The sequence below is a fragment of the Sciurus vulgaris genome, assembly GCF_902686455.1.
Source record: "Sciurus vulgaris genome assembly, chromosome: 7".
Lineage (NCBI taxonomy): Eukaryota > Metazoa > Chordata > Mammalia > Rodentia > Sciuridae > Sciurus > Sciurus vulgaris.
Window position 1 is genome coordinate 114,808,277 of NC_136467.1, and position 20,970 is coordinate 114,829,246.

General features: G+C 48.2%; 2 protein-coding genes across 6 annotated transcripts; one reads left to right on the top strand and one right to left on the bottom strand.

Annotated features, from left to right (window-relative positions):
* The first annotated feature begins 3,055 nt into the window (after positions 1-3,055).
* On the top strand, positions 3,056-17,739 carry PEX6 (peroxisomal biogenesis factor 6). Of its 4 annotated transcripts, none has more exons than XM_079147740.1 (18): positions 3,056-4,030; positions 7,489-7,652; positions 8,097-8,180; positions 10,842-10,944; positions 11,028-11,161; positions 11,803-11,914; positions 12,737-12,945; positions 13,357-13,552; positions 13,736-13,812; positions 13,956-14,088; positions 14,170-14,375; positions 14,502-14,563; positions 14,760-14,868; positions 15,377-15,493; positions 15,614-15,691; positions 15,839-15,978; positions 16,170-16,345; positions 17,615-17,739. In XM_079147740.1, the coding sequence occupies exons 1-17, from the start codon at positions 3,149-3,151 to the stop codon at positions 16,304-16,306; spliced, it is 2,943 nt and encodes a 980-aa protein (XP_079003866.1). In that variant the 5' UTR covers positions 3,056-3,148; the 3' UTR covers positions 16,307-16,345; positions 17,615-17,739. The 4 variants fall into 4 exon arrangements, with proteins under 4 accessions (XP_079003866.1, XP_079003865.1, XP_079003867.1 ...); XM_079147739.1 differs by lacking the exon at positions 17,615-17,739 and adding an exon at positions 16,500-16,607; XM_079147741.1 differs by lacking the exon at positions 17,615-17,739 and having other exon boundaries at positions 3,056-3,520; positions 3,878-4,030; positions 16,170-16,607.
* LOC306666002 (glycine N-methyltransferase) lies at positions 16,746-19,994 on the bottom strand. Of its 2 annotated transcripts, none has more exons than XM_079147780.1 (6): positions 19,697-19,994; positions 18,490-18,683; positions 17,733-17,849; positions 17,385-17,527; positions 17,155-17,276; positions 16,746-17,069 (listed from the first exon to the last, which is right to left on the bottom strand). In XM_079147780.1, exons 1-6 carry the CDS (start codon positions 19,939-19,941, stop codon positions 16,898-16,900), a joined length of 993 nt encoding a protein of 330 aa, XP_079003906.1. In that variant the 5' UTR covers positions 19,942-19,994; the 3' UTR covers positions 16,746-16,897. The 2 variants fall into 2 exon arrangements, with proteins under 2 accessions (XP_079003906.1, XP_079003907.1); XM_079147781.1 differs by having other exon boundaries at positions 16,748-17,069; positions 18,490-18,617; positions 19,697-19,955.
* Positions 19,995-20,970: the final 976 nt, after the last annotated feature.

A 20,970-nucleotide genomic window follows, 5' to 3' on the forward strand; every position in this document is an offset into this window, starting at 1 on the left:
TCTGCATCATGTACAGCCAGAGAAACGAGAAGTTATGTTCCATTTGTGTACAATGTGTCAAAATGTATTCTGTCAAGTACAACTAATTAGAACAAATTAAAAATAAATTTAAAATTTTTAAAAAGAAATAAAAAGGGCTAGGAATGTAACTCTGTGTTAAAGCACCCCCTGGGTTCAATCCCTAGTACCACTAATAATAATAATAAATTGCACAAACCTTGAAGTGGCAAGAAGGAATACTTTAGAGAGGCTACTATAGTAACTGATGACTATATTAAGAACTAGTCCCTGGGGGCTGGGGATATAGCTGGGTTGATAAAGTGCTTGCCTTGCATGCACAAGGCCCTGGGTTCAATCCCCAGCACCCCCCAGCCCCCCCCCCAAAAAAAAAAGAAAAAGAAAAGAAAAGAAACTAGTCCTGGGCTGAGGATGTAGCTCATCGATAGCACTTGTCTAACATGTGTAAGGTCATGGGTTCCATCCCCAGCACAGCAAAAAAAATAAAAATAAAAATAAATGGGTCCTGTAATCACAGCTACTAAGGAAGCTTAGGCAGGGGGATGGCAAGTTCAAGGCCAACCTGGACAATATATTGAGACCCTACCTCAAGATAAAACATAGTGGTACACACCTGTAATGGAAGCTGCTCAGAAGGCTGAGGCAGGAGGATCGGATGGCAAGATCAAAGCCAGCCTCACAACTTAGGGAAACCCTGTCTCTAAATAAAATATAAAAAAGGGCTGGGGATATGGTTCAGTGGTTTAGTGCCCCTGGGTTCAATCCTGGGTACCAAGAAAAAACAACAACAATAACTAAACCAAAAAAAGGGTTGGGAGGGCTGGGATGTAGTTTCATGATAGAGTAAAGCTCTTGGTTTGATCCTCAGTACTACACATACATACAAAATAAAATAATATCACCCTGGAGAAGGCTTGTCAAGAATAACCTGTGGAGAATAAACCTCTGGAGCTAGAGGTTCAGTGGTAGTTGCTTGCTCAACATGGAGGAGGCCCTGGTTTCCCCCAGAACTGCAAAATAAATAAATAAAACTTGCCCAGGGAGAGCAACATTTAAAGAGAGTGGCCATGGGGATGGAGAAGAGAGGTTTGGATTGGAAAATATGTAGACTCAACAGGATTTGGTGATTCACTGGATTGTGGGGAGACAGTATCAGAAAGGGAGGAGCTGAGGATGACTTCCAGAAGTGATCGAGGACGTAGAAGGAAAATGGTGTCATAATGGCAAAGAAAGTAAGAGAGGATTGGTCAGAGGAAGACTAAGTAAGATAAAGATTGAACAGAAATGACTGATCCTGCAGTTAGGAGGTTACTGGAGATCTTTGCCAAGGAAGTTTTAGAGGAAGAGAAATAAGTTTATAACGGGTTGAAGAGTGAACAAGAGTTAAAGAAGTGAAGACAATGAATGTAGCCTGGCTAGCTTATAGAAATAGTATTTGACTTTAATAACTAATGATGTTTCAAGGTAACACAAAGTTTCCATTGCATGTCAATCATTTGCTGGGGAAAAGCCTGGGTGAGAAGATGTTTATTAATGGATGAGCAGTTGTGTCTGTATGAGTGCTGATCTAGACAGGACACCAGATGTATTTGTCCATGCCCAAAGCCTCAATGAGCACCATAGTCCTGAGACCTTGAGCTTGCCAGCTACTGTACAAAACAGACATGTCTTCTATAGGCTCACCCCATTACCCAATCATTGATCCCTCTGGGAGGCAGGGAACAGAGCCACAGATAGTGGAATTAGGACTACCAAATGGGAACTTTTATCTCTGTGAATCCAGGTCCTAGCACCTTCTGGTATGCTGTTTTTAGAATGTAGGAATTGTGGGTCATGGAGGCACATGTGCATAATCCCAGTGACTCTGGAGGCTGAAGCAGGAGGATCACAAGTTCAAGGCCAGCCTGGGCAATTCAGCAAGACCCCCATCTGAAAATAAAAAATAAAAAGGGGATGTAGCTCAGTGGCAAATTGCTCCTGGGTTCAAACCTGAAAGAAAAAAAAAAAAAAAAAATAGGAATGGACAATTTCAAGTGTTTGACTTTTAGGTTTTCAGAAATGTATACTTTTAGGTTTCAGAAATAAGAGACTACCTCAAGATGTCCAGCTATGAAGGAAAGGAGAAAGTTGGGCACTAGCTGAAAGAGAACACAAGGTTCAGAAAGAAGAGATTGCCACCATCCAAGCCAATGATTATAAATGAAAATACAGTAACGGATATTGGAAATGTGGCCTACCACTGTGCAAACGAGGACAAGGATGGACTCTAACAGCACAAATAGAGGGCAGGGTATTGGCTCAGTACTCGTGACAGAAGCCTCAAACCCCTCCCTTCTTCCTGTTCTGCTGCCTGCCCTCCTCCAGGATAGAAATAGCGAAGGGTCTCCAAAAATTGGTCGGGGAGAGTAACTGGGTTTTAGGGAAGAAGGAAGCTGCTTTGTCTTCAAGTTTGGTGGGAATCAAGGACAGGACAATGAACAGGACAATAAGTGCTGGGATGTGGGTTTTGTGTAGGATGTGTTCGAACAGGTGTGGTAGCACCAAGCACTCCAGGGATATATGAATCACATGTAGTAATCCAGCCAGCAGCCACTGCATACCCATAAGCCTGTCTGAGAGTTTTATAATCCTACCACTCCCTCCAACAACGATCTCTACAACCCTCAAACTTCGATGCCTACAGCTGCATAGGGCAAAGTGTAAGAGTTCCGCAGAGGAGTGGACTCCTTCCGAAACATTCCATCTACAACTTCCAGCACTGGTCCGAGTCAGTCGCAGGCCGCTCATCGATCAGGTAAAAAAACTTTAGAATATGCTAAGCGGTACAGTAGTTGAGAGGACGTTACTCCCCTCGGAGGCAAAGGCAAACCCTTGTAAACACTGGTTCAAAGGGCGCAAGCGTTCTGGCCACCCCACCGCCGTGATTATGGTTACTGCAAACGAAGGACCGTCCTGATTTTCCAAGGCACGGTGCAACCTTTCGGAGCATGCTCCGGGCATCTGACGCCCCACCCATTTTCCTCACGCAGCCTCGGACCCAAGCGGAAGCAGCACTCCTGTCGCCGAGTCTTCCGGTTCGCTGGCTCCGGAAACCGCACTACTTCGTTCTCCTGGTTGGTCTCCAACCACCATGGCGCTGGCGGTCTTGCGCGTGCTGGAACCCTTCCCGACCGAGACATCCCCTTTGGTAGTGCTGCTGCCGCCCGGAGGTCCATGGCCTGCGGCGGGGCTAGGCCTGGTTCTGGCCCTGCGGCCTGCAGGAGAGAGTCCGGCAGGGCCAGCGCTGCTGGTGGCTGCCCTGGAACGACCAGGTGCTGAGACTGAGGAGCAGGGTCCTGGACCCCCGCAGCTGCTGGTTAGCCGCGCACTGCTGCGGCTTCTAGCCCTGGGCCCCGGGGCGCAGGTGCGGGCGCGGCCGGTGCGACGGCCCCCGACACTGGGCTGGGCGCTGCTTGGCACCTCACCGGGGCCGGGGCTCGGACCGCGAGTCGGACCACTGCTGGTGAGGCGCGGAGAGGCCCTGCCAGTGCCGGGGCCGCGGGTGCTGGAGACGCGGCCGGCGTTGCAAGGGCTTCTGGGCCCGGGGACGCGGCTGGCTGTAACTGAGCTCCGCGGGCGGGCCAGACTGTGCCCGGGGACTAGGGATAATAGCCGGCCCCCGCCCCCGCCGGTGGTGTCCACCTTCGCTGTCTCTGGCACAGTCAGGCAACTCCAAGGAGTTCTGGGAGGGACCGGAGATTCACTGGGTGTGAGCCGGAGCTGTCTCCGTGGTCTCGGCCTCTTCCAGGGCGAATGGGTGTGGGTAACCCGGGCCGGAGAGTTGTCCAATACTTCTCAGCCGCACTTGGCTACGGTGCAGGTCCTGCAGCCTCGCTGGGACCTTTCTCAGAGACTGGGACCCGGCTCTGGGCGGCTGGGAGAGCCGCTAGCTGACCGAATGGCCCTCGTGCCTCCCACTCTGGCTTTTAATCTCGGCTGTGACCCCATGGACGTGGGAAAGCTCAGAATTCAGGTGAGGAATGCTCCCTCTTCCTTATGCCTTTTTTTCTTTCTTAACTCAAGACTAGAGCTGTAGAATTGACGTCCCGGCCTTTACCATCTTGAACTTTTTAATGTCTCTTAGCCTTGTTTATCCATTCTCTTCAGGCAAAATATCCTAGGCCTCCATAGCGTAGTGGTTCATGGAAAGGGTTTTCAACGCGACGACTGGGGTTCTGTTTGGAAACGCGGGGAAAAGTCTCGGTGCTGTATAGGTACTAGGAATGGACACCCAGAAGGACGTTCAACCCCCAGAGCAGCAGCTATTGATAATATATCTGTAGAGAATGTCACACAGAAAATGAAATAAAACCCAGGGATCCAATCAGATGCAGATAATGTGGATACAGAATAATGTGCAAGAAAAGAACCAAAAGAGTGGTAGTTTTTTTTTTTTTTTTTTTTTTTTTTGTTTTGTTTTTTTGCAGTGCTGGGGATCGAACTCAGGGCCTTGTGCTTGAGAGGCAAGCACTCTACCGACTGAGCTATCTCCCCAGCCCAAGAGTGGTAGTTTTTGATGCTCGATGAAACATGGGAATTCAGAGAAGTGTCTTCCTTTGTACTTGGATTTGACCCTTTAATGTTTCTCATTATTGTATAGCTTTTCATTTAGCACACTTTTATTTTTTAAAAAAATTGTAACTGTAGATGGACAGCATGCCTTTATTTATTTTTTTTAATGTGGTGCTAAGAATTGAACCCAGTGCCTAGGCAAGCACTCTGCCACTAAGCCACAACCCCAGCCTAGCACACTTATATAAATACAGCTATATACATATTATTTCATTTTCCAAACCAAATTGTATTTAGGTATCAATAATTTGTATAAAGATTTTTTTTGTTTAATTAAATAACAATTTTATTGTATTATGTGGTCTGACACAAAATGAAGATTAAAATTGCTTCCCCAAATCACACTTTTAATCAAAGGCTTGTTAGAAATGCAGATTTCTAGAGTCCTGTAAAATTCTAATTTAAAAAGTTCCTTGGAAACCACACACACACACAAAAGGAATTTTCAGCTGTTCAGGTGAAAAATGAAGTTCAGAATCATACTATAAGGTGTGTATATTCTCAATCTAATCAGCTGCTTATTGGATTGCTGCAATGTATTCAGTGTTGTACTGGATAGTGTTTCAGTGCTTTTGCTTATGCTTATCCTTGACTTCAAATTCTTTTCTATTTTAGCTTTATCTGTTAAAATCCTGCCATCCCTATATCTTTTAGACTTACCTAACAATGCCACCTTCTTCATAAAGACTTTCATAATCTCACTGCCACAAATTTAACATTGTTTCTTTCTCTGATAGTATTTTGTACATTTATATATATATATATATATATATATATTTTAGTTATAGATGTACACAATACCTTTTAATTTTTAATTTTTATGTAGTGCTGAGGATCAAACCCAGTGCCTCACACTTGCTGGGACCTCTACCACTGAGCTACAACCACAGTCCCAATTTTGTACCTTTTTTAAGGGCATTTATCTTATTCTACCTTAGAGATTACATAATCTATCTAATCTCCAATTATATATTATTGTAAATTCCTTGAAGGAAAGGGCTCTTTTTTTTATCTTAGGTGCCTAGTGTTTGATTTAATTAAATTATTTATTTTGGTACCAGGGATTGAACCCAGAGGCACTACAACTGAGCTACATCCTCAGACCTTTTATTTTTAAGTTGCTTAAAGCCTCACTAAATTGCTGAGGCTGGCTTTAAACTTGCAATCCTCCTGCCTAAGCCTCCCAAATCACGGGGATCACAATCATGCTCTACTGCTCCTAGTCTGGTCAATTTTAATATATAATTAAATACATCTAAAAGAAAATTTTAAAGTTTTTGGCTTCTGCCTTTACTTCAAGAAAGTTGTACTTAGAAAAATAATCTAATGTTTTTTAAAAATTTTTTTAACTGTAGATGGACACCATATCTTTATTTCATTTATTTATTTATGTGATGCTGAGGTTCAAACTCAGTTCCTCACACATGCCAGACAAGTACCGTACCACTGAGCTACAACTCCACTCCAGTCTAATTTTTTATTTTTGTATTTAGAAATATATTGGTAACAGGGATGTTTCATAATTTTCAGAGATTATGAATTTTTCATGAATACTTTTGTATTGCTGCTTGCAAATATATATTTCCAAACCTGAAATATAAATGTGAACAGTATATACCAGTTTAAAGCTTTCACTTCATTTGTGTTTTTTAATTAAGGATTTAGATGTTCCCCCAATTACAAACTCATTTTAAATATTGGGGGAAAAAGGGGTGTACCTTTTCCCCCACATCCTCACTAGCACTTATTATTATTTGTGTTTTTTTTTTATTAGTTGTTGATGAATCTTTATTCATTTATTTATTTGTACGTGGTGCTGAGAATTGAACCCAGTGCCTCACACATGCTAGGCAAGTGCTCTACCACTGAACCACAACCCCAGCCCCTATTTGTGTTCTTGATAATTGCCATTCTGACTGGAATGAGACGAAATCTTAGTGTAGTTTTGATTTGCGTTTTCCTGATTGCTAGAGATGTTGTACATCAGTCTAATGTTTAATTAAGCATCTGCACATATGTTTTAAGCTGGTGCTGTCCAATATGAAAGCCACTAGCCACTTTGTGGTTCTTTAAACTTAAAACTAAATGAAGTGAAAAATTCAGTTCTTCATTTGCTTTAGCCATATTTCAGGTGCTCAGTTGCCACATGTAGATTTCAAGTATTTCCATCATTGTAGAAAGTTCTGTTGGGCAATGCTAGAGTGGCCAATTAATACTATGGGATGGGCTGAGGGTATGTGGCTCAATGGTAGGGCATTTGCCCAGCATGTGTGAGGCCCTGGATTCAATCCTTAGCATTGCAAAAATACAAAAACAAAAACTATGAGATGTTAGGACAAGAAGATGCACATGAATGGGAGATGTGGATTGCCTTTTCAATGGAGGAAAATCTACTATTCACAGTGGAGCTCATTCAGCTGAACCAATTCTTTCAGCTTCATTAAGATCATGTCTTTTTTTCCCACAGCCTGAATTCCAAGCATCCTCCCTAATGTCCACTTAATCCCATTGGCTGCCTAATATTACTCAAAGGACTTGTGGGAATAATTGTCTTTGCCATTTCACTGGATGTGGGCCAAGTTAAAGGTATCACAGAAAGATTGTCTTTACTGGGGAACTTTTTGGATGCAGAGTCAGGGAAAAAAAGGTAATATTGCTTCCTGGTGCTGATTAGAGGAATAGGCTTCTATCTTCTAGGGAAGATATAGGTGTTCATTTCCGAGACCTCAGGCCCACCTTCTACAAGCTCTGTGGTTATGGAAAGGATAGAGGATGGAAGTAGATACTGGCTGCTAAGGGGCAGGACAGAGCCTGACTCTTTGGAAGAAGGTTATAAAATGGTGATTATTTCTCTAATAGAGGTACTTGGAAGGCTCTATCACCCGTGAAGACAAAGGAAGCTGCTCATTGCTGCCTGGGCCTCCATTTGCCAGAGAGTTATACATCGAAATTGTGTCCTCTCCCCACTACTGCACTAATGGAAGTTATGACCATGTTCTTTACCAGCACTTTCACACACCCAGGTTAGCTGCCTACCCCTTTAAGGAAGAGAACATCTCACCCTCATCACTTTCCTCCTCTACTCATCCAGGTAACCCCTCTGGTTAAAAGAAGCCATATTTTAGGCATATTGTATTCTCATTGTGTCAGGCAGACAATAGAAGAGAAATCTACGAGGTGAATTTAGACATTGCAGTCTGAGAAAGAAACCTGTTTGATCAAAGAGCACTCCAAAAGAACAAGCAGCCTGCTGTGTTTCTGACTGCTCTCTGATCCCCCTTTCTAGTCTCACCTCCATTTTCCCAGCTCAATCTAGGTCTGCTTGTTCTCTGGTAAATTTGGTAATTTCTGGTGAGCAATAGAACCCTAAGAAGTAGTCTGTATGTTGCAAGTGGGCATGGGGAGATGTGGCGTGCACATTCTCATGACTCCATTGTTAGCTGACCAAGGCCACGACTGTGTTTCAGGGTGGTACAGGAAGGGGATGTTCTGTGTGTGCCAACATTCGGGCAAGTCGAGATCCTGGAAGGAAGTCTAGAGAAGCTGCCCAGGTATGCAGCTGCTGCCTCCCATTTTATAGTTGGGATTTGTAACTTAGATGCAATTCTATAATCCCTCCCCACAAATCGTATGTAAGAATTTGTGCCTAAGAATATTTTGTTGTGTACATTTTTCTGTAGAGGAAAAAAATTGTTTGGGTTCCCAAACAGGTGTATGAATACAGAAAGGTTAAGAACCACAGCTTAGAGCTGGTGGAGCACTTGCTCAGGCAAGTCCCTGAGTTCAGTTCACAATACTGGGGGAAAAAAAAGTTTAATGGCCTTGACCAAGGTGGGATTCCTTCCTTTTCCTTCTTAACAGTATTGTTTGGGCCAGGACTCAAGTCATATTGCTCATATTTCTTTTTCTCCTTTCTTTTCTTTTCCTTTTTTTTTTTTTTTTTTTTTTTTTTCCTTTTTCTTTTTTTGCTGTGCTGGAGAGTGAACCCAGGGCCTTGTGCTTTCGAGGCAGGCACTCTACCAACTGAGCCATATCCCCAGCGCTCCTTTTTTTTTTTTTTTTTTTTAGGGGGGGCAGGGAAGGGTTACCGGGATTGAACTATCAAACTCAGGGGCACTCAACCACTAAGCCACATCCCCAGCCCTATTTTTTTTTTTTTGTATTTTATTTAGAGACAGGGTCTAACCGAGTTGCTTAGCACCTCACCATTGCTGAGGCTGGCTTTGAACTCATGATTCTCCCGTCTCAGCCTCCTGAGCTGCTGGGATTACAGACGTGCGCCACCAGGCTATTTTGCTCATTTTTCAACATAAGGATGCATAGACATTGATTTTTGCCCTAACCCATTGAGTGTGCACATGCTACTTCACAATCTTATCTCTGAAAACAGGGGCGAGAAGGATTGCTGCTGAGCTAAAGAGGCCTACTCTCGGAGAATGAAAGGTTGAACATAATTTAGCCAAGAGCCCAAGTTAAGCATCCAGTTTTTCTGTTCCTCCTATTGATTCTGACCACAGAAGTCCCATGTAAAAATGGGGAGGTAAAAAAATTGAGAGGGGGCAGTGGTATAGCTCAGTGAAGGAGTACATGTTTAGCATGCACAAGGCTCTAGGTTCAATTCCCAGCACCAAACAAAAGACTGCTTCTGCCTTAGGTGAAGGGAGGAGGAGGTTAGCTCTGTACTCCAGGTAGGCAGTCCCTCTATTCTGGACCCATTTTCTGTAGAGATTTGCTAGAAGAAAGACACAGTTGATAGGTATACTAACCCAACTCTGAGAGCCATCACATGAAAGGTCTCTGGCCCAGCCAGCCTGTCCTCTGTCCAGAGTGACACCTTGTCTGGAGTACCTGGTTCATCTTTGGTCAATATCTAAGCTTGGTTCTGACTGGTGTTCAGTGCCCTCAGTCTCAGGATGGTGGTGCCCAGATGAAGGACCTGGAAATGCCCTGTGTAACTTCATTTAGGCTCCATGGCACCACTTTGGAGTTTTCCCGGATTAAATCCACAATTGGAGTGGGGTCTGGCAGGAAATGTCAACTGGCACTTAGTCCCTTTCCACCTGTATCTCTCCTGTTTAAATATAGCAAATGCCTAATAGCTCGCTTTCTACAGGAAAACTACAGAATGCCCACTTTTTGTACTTTTAAAGGAAAACAGGCACTGAAACTTTCTATGATAGACCAGCAAGCCATATCTGTTCCTGAACTTTTGGCCTCCTCCTAGAAGTTGAGTATGGAATTCTTGCCCCTGAGCAGGCACTAAGGAAAGCAGGATTATGGAAAGTGGCCTAAGGACAAATAGAGATGAGCACTTTAGGCCATGCTGGGCTTTTCAGGGGAACCCCTGAGAGGGCCTGGGCCTCCTGCCTGGCAAGGGATTCCACTGTTGGAATTTAACTAGTTACAGTAAGATAGTTTTCTGTACTGGGGATGCTTAGTGGTAGAGCTCTTTCCTAGCATGCTGGAAGGCCTGCGTTCTATCCCCAGCATGTAGTTTTCCTTATGTTCTGGTTTTTACCACAAATGCTGCCAACCATAATACTTATGAGAGTTTTGTATATGAACCTGCACTGCTACTCCCTTCTACCATGAGGTACTCCAACCCCTTTGCTTCCAAGCTTGGCATCCATGGAATGGTGTGAGAAAGAAATTTGTACTCTGATTGGACCTTCAAGAAGCCCAGGTTAAAAAAAAAAAAAAAAAAAAAAGCCCAGGTTAGCCTGGTGCAGTGGTTTACGCCTGTAATCCCATTGGCTCAGGAGGTTGAGACAGGAGGATTTCAAGTTCAAAGCCAGCCTCGGCAACTTGGTGAGTCCCTAAGCAACTCAGCAAGACGCTGTATCTAAAGGAAATATAAAAAGGGACTGGGAATGTAGCTCAGTAGTTAAGCGCCATTGGATTCAATCTCCAGTACCAAAAAAAGAAAAGAAGTCCAGGTTATAGTCTGGCTCTTGTCATTTTCTTGCTGCACAGTGATTGAAAAAAAGTAATCTGGGCCAGGCACTGTGGCACACGCCTGTAATCTCAGCAACTTGGGAGGCTGACGCAGGAGAACCGCAAGTTCTTCCTTTCCTCCTACTCCCTGCTTCATCTCAGGGCACTTATCTATGTTGCTCTTAAGTTTGTCCTCTATGATTAAGAAAGCTGCCTATCCTTGGGTCAGGGAGTACACGGGCTCTGGGTCTGGGGTTCATTGGACCTTTTTCCTACAGGTGGCGGGAAATGTTTTTTAAAGTGAAGAAAACAGTTGGGGACGCTCCGAATGAACCAACTAGTGCCTACTTGGCAGACACCACCCATACCTCCTTATATATGGTGAGGCCTAGGGGTAGGAGTAGACATGGTAGAGGAGGTAGAAGGGATGTTTAGAACCTAACCCTTTCTCCTGTCTTTCACAGGTGGGTTCTACTTTGAGCCCTGTCCCAATGCTTTCTTCAGGAGAATCCACTCTCTGGAGCAGTTTGTCTCCTCCTGGTCTGGAGGCCTTGGTGACTGACCTTTGCACTGCCCTAAAGCCACGCCTTCAGCCAGGGTGAGTGAGGCCACAGCCACAGGATGTGAGAAAAACCCACTTAGAACATTCCTGCAGGGGCAGCAGCCAGACAGACAACTTCTAATGCTCTGACCAGAGTGGAAGTCTTCAATCCAGTATACCCAGTCCAGCCCACCAGCCTTCTCCCCTTCTATAAGCAGATGCCCAGTGTCCTTCCCTAAAATAACCTCCATTTTCCAAGGTCTTCTGTGCAGGAAGAATCTCCAGCTGGGGCAGTTGTCTCTGAGGCTGCCCTTCTTCTTGGGGAGCCCAGTGGTCATCACCACCCTGGCCCTGAGGGACACAGCTCCCTCACTTGTAAAGGAGACTTGTAAAGACAAGTGGCTTGAGTACAGACCCAGATCCCTTTCTGATGCCTCTCAGACCAGACATAAAGCCAGGCTTTATTGAAGACACAGCTGACCAAAGGGAATTAGTCAGTGCTACTAGATAAGTTCCATGCCCCTCCAGAACACCACAGATGGTGTGGGAGATACCGCCTCACCATGGGGATGGAGCTGGAGGTAGGGGCTTAAGAGACAAATAGGGTGTCTGCTTCTGATATCCAAGGATCCCAGTGTTACTGGGGCTTCTAACATTTGGACAGAATGTGAGGAAATGAGTGTCTTCTCTGGTTGTAGGGGATCCCTGCTGACAGGAACTGGCTGTGTCCTTCTACGGGGCCCCCCGGGCAGTGGGAAGACCACAGCAGTCACCGCTGCCTGCAGTCGCCTTGGGCTTCACTTTCTGAAGGTAAACCCCAACTTCTTCCCCACCACAGCCCAGATTCTGTATCCCTCTTCCTCTCTTCTTCCTCTGTTGACCAGTGGCTCTAACAACTTTGCCTGGTGGCCACAGCATATTCCCACAGTATTCATCTGCTGAGAGTCCTTTAAAGAAGGAAGTGTTTAGGCTGGGGTTGTGACTTAGTGGTAGAGCACTTGCCTAGCATGTGTGAAACACTGAGTTCAATCCTCAGAACCACATAAAAATGAATAAATAAAGGTATTGTGTCCATCTACAACTAAAGGAATATTAAAGAAAAAAAAAGTGTTTTCAAGATAATGGTGGACAGTACAAGGAATGCCTTGGGTTAAGAAGTAGAACTTGAATTAGGGATGTAGTACAATGATAGAGTGCTTTTCCAGTATGCCCGAGATCATGGGTTCAACCTTTAAGTCCCTAAAAGGGAGAAAAAGTGAGACGTTAACCTAGTATAGCAATACAAAGAAACGTTTACCATGCTGGGTTGGGTGTCACATAGCTGTAATCCTAGCTATTTGGGAGGCTGAGGCAGTAGGATCACAAGTTCTAAAGCCAGCCTCAACAACTTAGCAAGACCCTGTTTCCAAATAAAAAGGGCTGGGAATGTAGCTCAGTGGTAGAACACCCCTGGGTTCAGTGCCTAATACCAAAATGGGAGAAAAAAGAGAAGTAGTAGAATTTGGACTCTATTTTGCCATCCCTGCCTTCCCAAGTAAAGATGGCCTGCGTTTTCTGGTTCCTCCTTTCCCCACCTCCCTGTCCTGGTCACAGCTGCCCCTTGCTCACAGACCCTCTGATACCCCTTCCTAGGTGCCCTGCTCCAGCCTCTGTGCAGACAGTAGTGGGGCTGTGGAGGCAAAACTTCAAGCCACCTTCTCCCGGGCACGCCGCTGCCGGCCTGTGGTACTATTGCTCACAGCAGTGGATCTTCTGGGCCGGGACCGCGATGGGCTGGGTGAGGATGCACGTGTGGTGGCCACATTGCGTCACCTCCTCCTCAATGAGGACCCCCCAAGCAGGTATTTATGCATAGCAGGGCCTCTTGTAGAGCTGAGGTCCCTTCCTTGATTTTCTTTAGTCTTTCAGTCTTTTCCTCATATTCCTGTGGCTTCTCAGCCCATTTGGCTACCCTGAGCTGAGGGCCTTTGGTTTGTTGAGGGGAAGATGTGGTTTAGTATTGGAGGAGGACACTAGGCTAAAACAAAAACATAGCCTTTGCCCTCTGTAAGCTCCTCATGTGAGGGAGAAACAGATCCTCCTCAGGCTGTTCCATGGACCCCCATCCAGGAACTTCTGGGTGGTACCCATCTCCATACCCCAACCCAGCACCTACCCTGTTTCCCCTGGACTTCTGCACTAGTCTTAGGACAAGGCAGTACCCAGGACCTGCCAGGCACATTGTCACCCTCAGTGCCCACTCCCATCTGCAGCCGCCCTCCCCTGATGGTTGTAGCCACCACAAGCCGGGCCCAGGACCTGCCTGCTGATGTGCAGACAGCATTTCCTCATGAGCTAGAAGTGCCTGTGCTCTCAGAGGGGCAACGGCTCAGCATCCTGCAGGCGCTCACCACTCACCTGCCCTTGGGCCAAGAGGTGAACCTGGCCCAGCTAGCTCGGCGGTGTGCAGTGAGTATCAACATAGATTACATGGGGGAGGTAACAGGAGCTTTGTCACGGGAACTGGGCCTCGCAGCTGCCCTGTGCCTGAGGGTAGGAACACCAAGGCTTTGGCCCCAGCGGTGGGGACCAGCCCCACAAGGGTTCCTGCCTACTTGCCCTGCTCATGTGTCCTTCCCTGTGATTTCTCAGGGTTTTGTGGTAGGAGATCTCTATGCCCTTCTGACCCACAGCAGCCGAGCAGCCTGCACCAGGATCAAGAATTCAGGGTAAGGAGAGTGGAGCACAGAGGGAGAAGACAGGAAGAGAAAATTTGTGGGGAGGGGCTGGTGAGGAAAGAAGGGCATGGGAACTGACAGGGATGAAGCCTTAAGTGAGGCTCTTCAGAGGCCTCCCGTGTGTCTCTTTGCAGTGTGTCAGGTAGCTTGAGCGAGGAAGATGAAGGGGAGCTGTGTGCTGCTGGCTTCCCCCTTCTGGCTGAGGACTTTGGGCAGGCACTGGAGCAACTGCAGACAGCTCACTCCCAGGCTGTGGGAGCACCCAAGGTGGAGACTCCAGCTCCTCAGAGGTGAGGCACATGCTTCCTCCACCTGCACATCCCCAACCACCTGCTTTGTCTCTCTTAGATTCCCTCAGTGTCCTGGCATGATGTAGGCGGGCTGCAGGAGGTGAAGAAGGAGATTCTGGAGACCATCCAGCTCCCTCTGGAGCACCCTGAGCTCCTGAGCCTGGGCCTGAGACGCTCAGGCCTCCTGCTGCACGGGCCCCCTGGCACAGGCAAGACCCTCCTAGCCAAGGCAGTAGCCACTGAGTGCAGCCTTACCTTCCTCAGGTGGGCAAGGGGTCTGGAAGGGATGGCAGGAGGGTGAGGTGCTGCAGTGGGATAGGAAGCTGGAGAGGATACCTGAGAGGTCAACGGCACATGACCTGTTTTGCCTTCTCACATCCTCTGGTTCAGCGTGAAGGGGCCAGAACTCATCAACATGTACGTGGGCCAAAGTGAGGAGAATGTACGAGAAGGTGAGCAAGAAGAGAGGCAGGGCTTCTGGTCCTTCCTAAATCCTTGTGGCTCTCGTGCCATCCCCCTCCTCAAACTAATCATTTCCTTTCCACAAATTGGGTTCCTTCAGTGCCAGTGTTGAATTATCAGACCCTAGTTCCCTCCCATCTTCTCTGATCAAGTCCTCCTGAGATCCACACCCCACTCCCTTCTCAGTGTTTTCCAGGGCCAGGGCTGCTGCTCCATGTATCATTTTCTTTGATGAACTGGATTCCTTGGCCCCAAGCCGGGGGCGAAGTGGAGACTCTGGAGGAGTGATGGACAGGTGGAGACCCAGAGTAGGAGGGATGTGAGATAGGTTGTAGCAGTCTTCAGAACCCCAAGACAGAATTTCCTACCCTTTGTTTTTTTTTTTTTTTTTTTTTTTTTTTTTTTTCTTTCTTCTTCTTTGTACACGGGATTTAACCCAGGGATGCTTGACCACTGAACTACATTGCCAGCCCTTTATATTTTGAGATGGAGTCTTGCTAAGTTGATGAGACTGGTCTTGAACTTGTGATCCTCCTGCCTCAGACTCACAAGTTGCTGGAATTACAGGCATGTGCCACTGTGTCTGGCCTGCCTTTTCAGTTCTAAGATAATATGATGGGAGCTAAAAACAGCCATGGAATTGGGTTTGGAACATTGAAGAGAATGGGGCTTGCATGGAAGGACACACAGGACAGAGCTGAGCAGAGGGCCCTGTTGAGGCAGCCTGCAAGGAGAAGCACCACAGGCAAGGACAGAGTCTGATCTGGACCAAGGACTCTCTGCCTTTGCTTCCTCCTCTATAGGGTGGTGTCTCAGCTACTGGCTGAACTGGATGGACTTCATAGCACTCGGGATGTGTTTGTGATTGGTGCCACCAACCGACCAGACCTCTTAGATCCTGCCCTTCTGCGGCCTGGCAGGTGTGCACACTTGAGAACCTTCACCAGGCCCATTGGGATTGTCCCTCCATCCAATTCTGTACTTCCTTCACCCCTGCTGGCTGGCCTCCCTAACACTTTTACCTACCTGTCTCCCTAAAGATTTGACAAGCTGGTGTTTGTAGGGGCAAATGAGGATCGCGCCTCCCAGCTGCGTGTTCTAAGTGCCATCACACGCAAGTACGTACTATTTGAGGAAGACTCCCAAAGGGCTTGGGCACTGGGACACTCAGGGGATACATGTAATGCACAATATAAGCTGGTCAGCAGTGGCTTTTCAAGGAAGGAAGTGGTGCCATTTGTAATGTTTCTGGTATACCCATACAGGTTCAAGCTAGAGCCCTCTGTGAGCCTGGTGAATGTGCTGGATTGCTGCCCTCCCCAACTGACAGGCGCAGACCTCTATTCTCTCTGCTCTGATGCCATGACAACTGCCCTCAAACGCAGGGTTCATGACCTGGAGGAAGGTGAGCCGTGTGCCAGCCTGAGAAGTCAGCCAGAAAGCTAGTGGAGACAAGTCATTCTAGATTTTAGAGAAGGGACATCTGGGGGATTTTGAGCAGGAACGTGCCTCCCACAGGGCTCTCTCTGCTGAGATATAGAGCACAGCCTCTGTTTCCTAGTGGGAAACTGCCTTACTTCCTCTGTCATCCCTAAGGGCTGGACTTGGAAAGCTCAGCACTGCTGCTTACCATGGAGGACCTGCTGCAGGCCGCCACCCGCCTGCAACCCTCAGTCAGTGAGCAGGAGCTACTCCGGTACAAGCGCATCCAGCGCAAGTTTGCTGCCTGCTAGGAGCTGCCTGCAGTCTGGGACTGCCCGCAATGGCAAAAGGTACCTAGGTGGCCCCTCAGAGAGACCTAAGACGAAAGGGATCCTCCTCAGGCTGTGCTGACCCACCTGAAGGCTGCCTCCCCCAGGAGATACCCTGAGTACGGTGTGACCTTACAAGCCCCAACATCTCCTGCCTCCATGCCCCTCCTTCCAGGCCAGCTCTAAGATGGGCCCACCTGCTGAGGAGGGCCAGGGCCTGTCAGTCTGGGGATTGGTCCTGAAACCATGTATGTGGCAGAAAATAAAGTACATACTGACCGCTGCTGGTGCTGTGAAAGGTTGGAGTGGGGAAGAGCAAGGTTGTGGGAGGAGTGAGCCCTGGGGAAGGGCAGGGCGGGCACTATGGGAGCATGTTCCTTCGGACAAACACACAGTGTGGGGAATTAAAAGGCAAAGATTATATTGTTTACTCTTTCCTTTATCTGAACCCACATCCCTGAACCTCAACTGCAGTGTCTGCAGTAGGGTTGGGCTTGGTGTGAGGCCATGGATCCCTACCACCCCAGAGCCTGGCAGCGCCTAAGCAAGGGGCTGTGGGAGGCAAGGCCACCTTCATTCTGTCTTCTTGAGCACGTGGATGAAGTAGCAGGGAATGTAGGCCTGGCCTGGCTTGTAAGGCTTGAAGTCGCCCAGGATGCTATGTTGGCACTTGCCCCCGAAGGCTGCTTGGAGCAACTCCGTGAAGGACGCCAGACAATGCGGGTAGTAAGAGAGCCGGAATTTACTGCAACAGGGCCCCCACCAACCATGAGGACCAGTGGCTTCAGCTTTCCCCACTGCTACCTCACCCCTGCCAGGCTAAGCAGTACCTGAAGCTAGGAGAACCATCCTGGCCAGCATCCGCCACCTGCACTGTGTAGTCCAGGGTCACCATGTGGGCTTTGTTATTCACTGTTAGCACTGATGTCGTGATGTCCTTGGTAGAATCACTCTGTAAGCAGTGGTCATAGGCTGCGTTAACCTCTAACCCACTGTGGGGCCAGAGGACCCCAGGCTCACACCTTCCACTTGAGGTCTGCCCTTCCCTGGTGGACCACACCTTATAGTAGATGTTCTTCCCTGGGGGTGCACAACCTGTGCTGAGGATGTGGTCATAGTTGCGATGATCAATGACTAGCAGGCCCCCTGACCGCACCATGCTCGCAATGTTCTTTAGTGCCTGCCGATGCTCACTCTGGTCACCTGGGCTCAACAAAAGCAGAGAAGCTCCATCTGGATATGACCTCCAACACCATTCTCTCTCCTATTTCTCCCCTCCCCAAATGCCAGTACCAAGGCAGAGGGGCCAAAAAGCAAAGTCATCTTTGATGGGGAGCAGCCACCCAGGAAGAGTCTGGAAATGGGTAGAGCTCAAAGAAAGTGACATCCCCAAGGTCGCACCTCTCACCTTTGCAGTCTGGCAAATGGGCAAAACTGTTTCCAAGACAGATGACTGCATCAAAGCCACCTCCTGCTGGTTGGGGCACATCTTTATCCAGAGTCATCCAGTTGGCTTCTTCAATGACTGGGGTCCAGGAAGGAGAAGAGGAATTAGAGTGGCTCATGGTACCAGTACCATCCACCTTCACCAAGTGCAATCCTGCCTTAGTTTCTTCTTCAATACACACACACACACACACACACACACAATCTCCATCCAGTTAGAGAGAATTGTGGTGGACATTCGGATAGTGAGAAGGGAGGAGAGGGCCATTTGCAGGGAGAAGGACTCTCTGCTTATGGGTTTTTATCTGGGAGGAGGAACAGGATGCTATAAACAGTTAAAACTAGCCTTTCAGAACTGGGTGTGGTGGTGCACACCTCTAGTCCCATCTACTCAGGAGGCTGAGGCAAGGAGGACCAGCCCGGGCAACATAGATTCCTTCTCTAAAAGGGTAGGGGTACTGGAAGTATAGCGTTTTGATAGAACTCATGCATAGCATGCCCAAGGCCCTGGGTTCAATCCCTAGCACCAAAAACGAACTAGTCCTTGACAACCAGTAGCTCATTCTGATGCTTAAGCCTCCCTTTCAGGAAAATGACAGTAATTGTTATCGCCTGAGGAAAACAAAACACCCAGACTACCCCATGCAAAGGAACCCAGGGAGGAGAGAAGAGTGTTCCAGGAAGTGGTTGGTCAGGAAGGCCTGGCTAGACTTACATACCCCACTTGTCGAAGGCAGGCTCCTGCCGCCGGTTCCAGCGCTCTTTAAGTGCATACTTCAACATTTTGTCACTGGCATCCACACTCGTCACACTGAAACCCTCTTCCACCAGCATGATGGAGTCCACCCTGGGCAGGGCCAGGGATGAGAGGCCAAGAAAGGCAGTCAGGAGATCCTGGAATGCCAAGGAGGCCCTGCACAAGGCACCTCCCTCTAAACTCTTTTAAGAGTTTCTTCCCCCGCTGCTTCTCCCAGACCCTCCCCACTGACCTCAAATGACCTCAGAAATCTGTACTGGGAATTGTACTCAGGGGTTCTCTACTACTGAGCTATATCCCCAGCCCTTTTTTATTTTTTGAGACAGGGTATTGCTAAGTTGACCCAGTTGGCTCAGACTTGTGATCCTCCTGCCTCAGGCTCTAAAATAGCTGGGATTTCAGAAATGTGCCACCAAATCTGGCATAAATCTGTTTCTTATCACTGGGTGGTAACCTTTATTTCATAGCACCATGTCAGAGCCAGGCACTCTACAAACGTGCGTTCATCCTTTGGGCAATCCTGTCAGGTAGATGGTATTCTCATTTGTGAGACTGGCACACTGTGGCTCCTGTAAAACACTAGTTCACCAGAGGCAATATATGTAGCATGCTGGTTTGGAGCACAGACCAGATCCTAACCCCCCCGGGCCTGTATCTTCACTACTTGGGAAACTTTGTTACTTCTATGGGGCCTATTACTGGGGAGTAATAAATTGGAGGATTATCATAATTACCTCATGGGGTTTTGTGAGGGTTTGAAAAGCTGAAATATCAAAATCTGGCACTGCGCTTGGCACATGCAAATATTGAACAAATGTTAACTGTTAACGCTGCCCAAGGCCATCACAGGAGAAACACTGCTGGAGCCAGGATCGGCCTGGCCCCAAAGCCCAGTTCTTGCTCTGTGCCATGAACCCTCACTGCTCTGCGTGAACCCTCACCTCTCTTGTCCTGAGTCTCCTCCACACCTTCTTGCCCCTTGGCCTGCTCGGTGCGCATGAGGTGCCCATTCTGCCTGGGCAGGCAAGTATCCGCAGCCCTGGCATCCATCCTGCCCCTGCCCAAGTCCGACAGGACCACCCTGACGTGCCCAGTCTTGGTCCCGCGGTCCACCTGTCTGGGTGGAGCCAGTCCCTCGTACCCATTCCCCAGCCCCAGCTGGGGCTCACCCAGTGCCGCAGGCCACGTCGAGCACCCGCTGGCAGCCATGCTGGCGCAGCAGCCCGAGCAACCACGCCTTGTACTCGGCGGTGCGGCTGCGGGTGTCCCCGATGTAGAGCTGCCACACGCGCGCCGCCTCCCCGTCCGCATACTGGTCGGGTATCCCTTCGGCTGCCACCCCCAGAGAACGAGTTCGGTACACGCTGTCCACCATCCTTCGCCAAGCCTGGCTCGGCAGCCACCGGCTCTGCATTTATAGTTAGGATGTGGTCGGCAGCCTCACCTGGCCAATGGCAGGTGAGCATGGGGACACGCCCCTTGCTGGGCTCTACGCCCCGCTGTGCCTGCAGCCAGGAGGGTTCTACACCGCAATCCTGAACCCCGCCCTTCTTACCCTCTGTGCAATCCCATCATGAGACGAAGCTCTGGGCTATATCCCTAGCCCTGAGCTGTATCTGCCCACTTAACCCGGCGGGCGGGGTAGGGGATTGAGGGAGCCAGGAGAGGAAGAAGCAGTGAGATTACTCGCTCCACCACTACCTAAATCGGACGGGTAGAAAACTTGAAAATTCACACAAAACTGAACATCCATAGGGCAGGATTGGACGGTGCCCAGGGAGGGAAGAAATTAGCATATCTAAGGAAGGAATATCCCTCTGAAGGGGCTAGCAAGCCAGGGCAGGGAAGACGTTTGGAGTCTGGGATAATGCGGTCTGTCCATGAAAGTCCGCTGCCAGAGCCCCGTCCCTAAGATCATCCTCACCCACCTGGAAGCACGTGTATCTCTAACATCAGCTTTTATTTCCCCTGAGCCTCCTAAGGTCCTTCCTTCCAATTTCTGGCCTACTGAGCACTCTTCTAAAGATCATCTGCTAGCCAGGCGCAGCGTCAAATGCCTGTAATCCCAGCTATTTGGGAGGTTACAAGGCAAAAGGATCGCAAGTTAGCCAGATACTGTCTCAAAATAAAACTTTAAGTTTTAAAGATTGCAGCTCAGTGGTAGAGCACTTGTCTAGCCTGCTGTGAAGCCCTGTGTTCAATCCCCCGTACCACCCCTCAGCCCCTCTCCTCTGCCAAAAATAAAGCTGTGTGTGATGGCACATGCCTTTGGTTCCATCTATTCAGGAGGCTGAGGCAGGAGGATCCCTTGAGCTCAGGAGTTCAAGGCCAGAAGGCCAGTTGAGCAACATAGTGAAATCCTGTCACACACACACACACACACACACACAAATAAAAAATTTAAAAAAAATTTTAAAAATTGCACTCTAAAGACCACCTGCTT

Coding starts and splice junctions, on each gene's coding strand:
- PEX6 (XM_079147740.1), top strand. CDS start 3,149: ATGGCGCTGGCGGTCTTGCGCGTGCTGGAACCCTTCCCGACCGAGACA. Junction 13,553..13,735: donor AGCTAGCTCGGCGGTGTGCA/GTGAGTATCAAC, acceptor GTGATTTCTCAG/GGTTTTGTGGTAGGAGATCT. Junction 14,376..14,501: donor TGCAGCCTTACCTTCCTCAG/GTGGGCAAGGGG, acceptor CCTCTGGTTCAG/CGTGAAGGGGCCAGAACTCA.
- LOC306666002 (XM_079147780.1), bottom strand. CDS start 19,941: ATGCAGAGCCGGTGGCTGCCGAGCCAGGCTTGGCGAAGGATGGTGGAC. Junction 18,684..19,696: donor GACGTGGCCTGCGGCACTGG/GTGAGCCCCAGC, acceptor TGCCTTGTGCAG/GGCCTCCTTGGCATTCCAGG. Junction 17,277..17,384: donor GGAAGAACATCTACTATAAG/GTGTGGTCCACC, acceptor CACTGCTTACAG/AGTGATTCTACCAAGGACAT.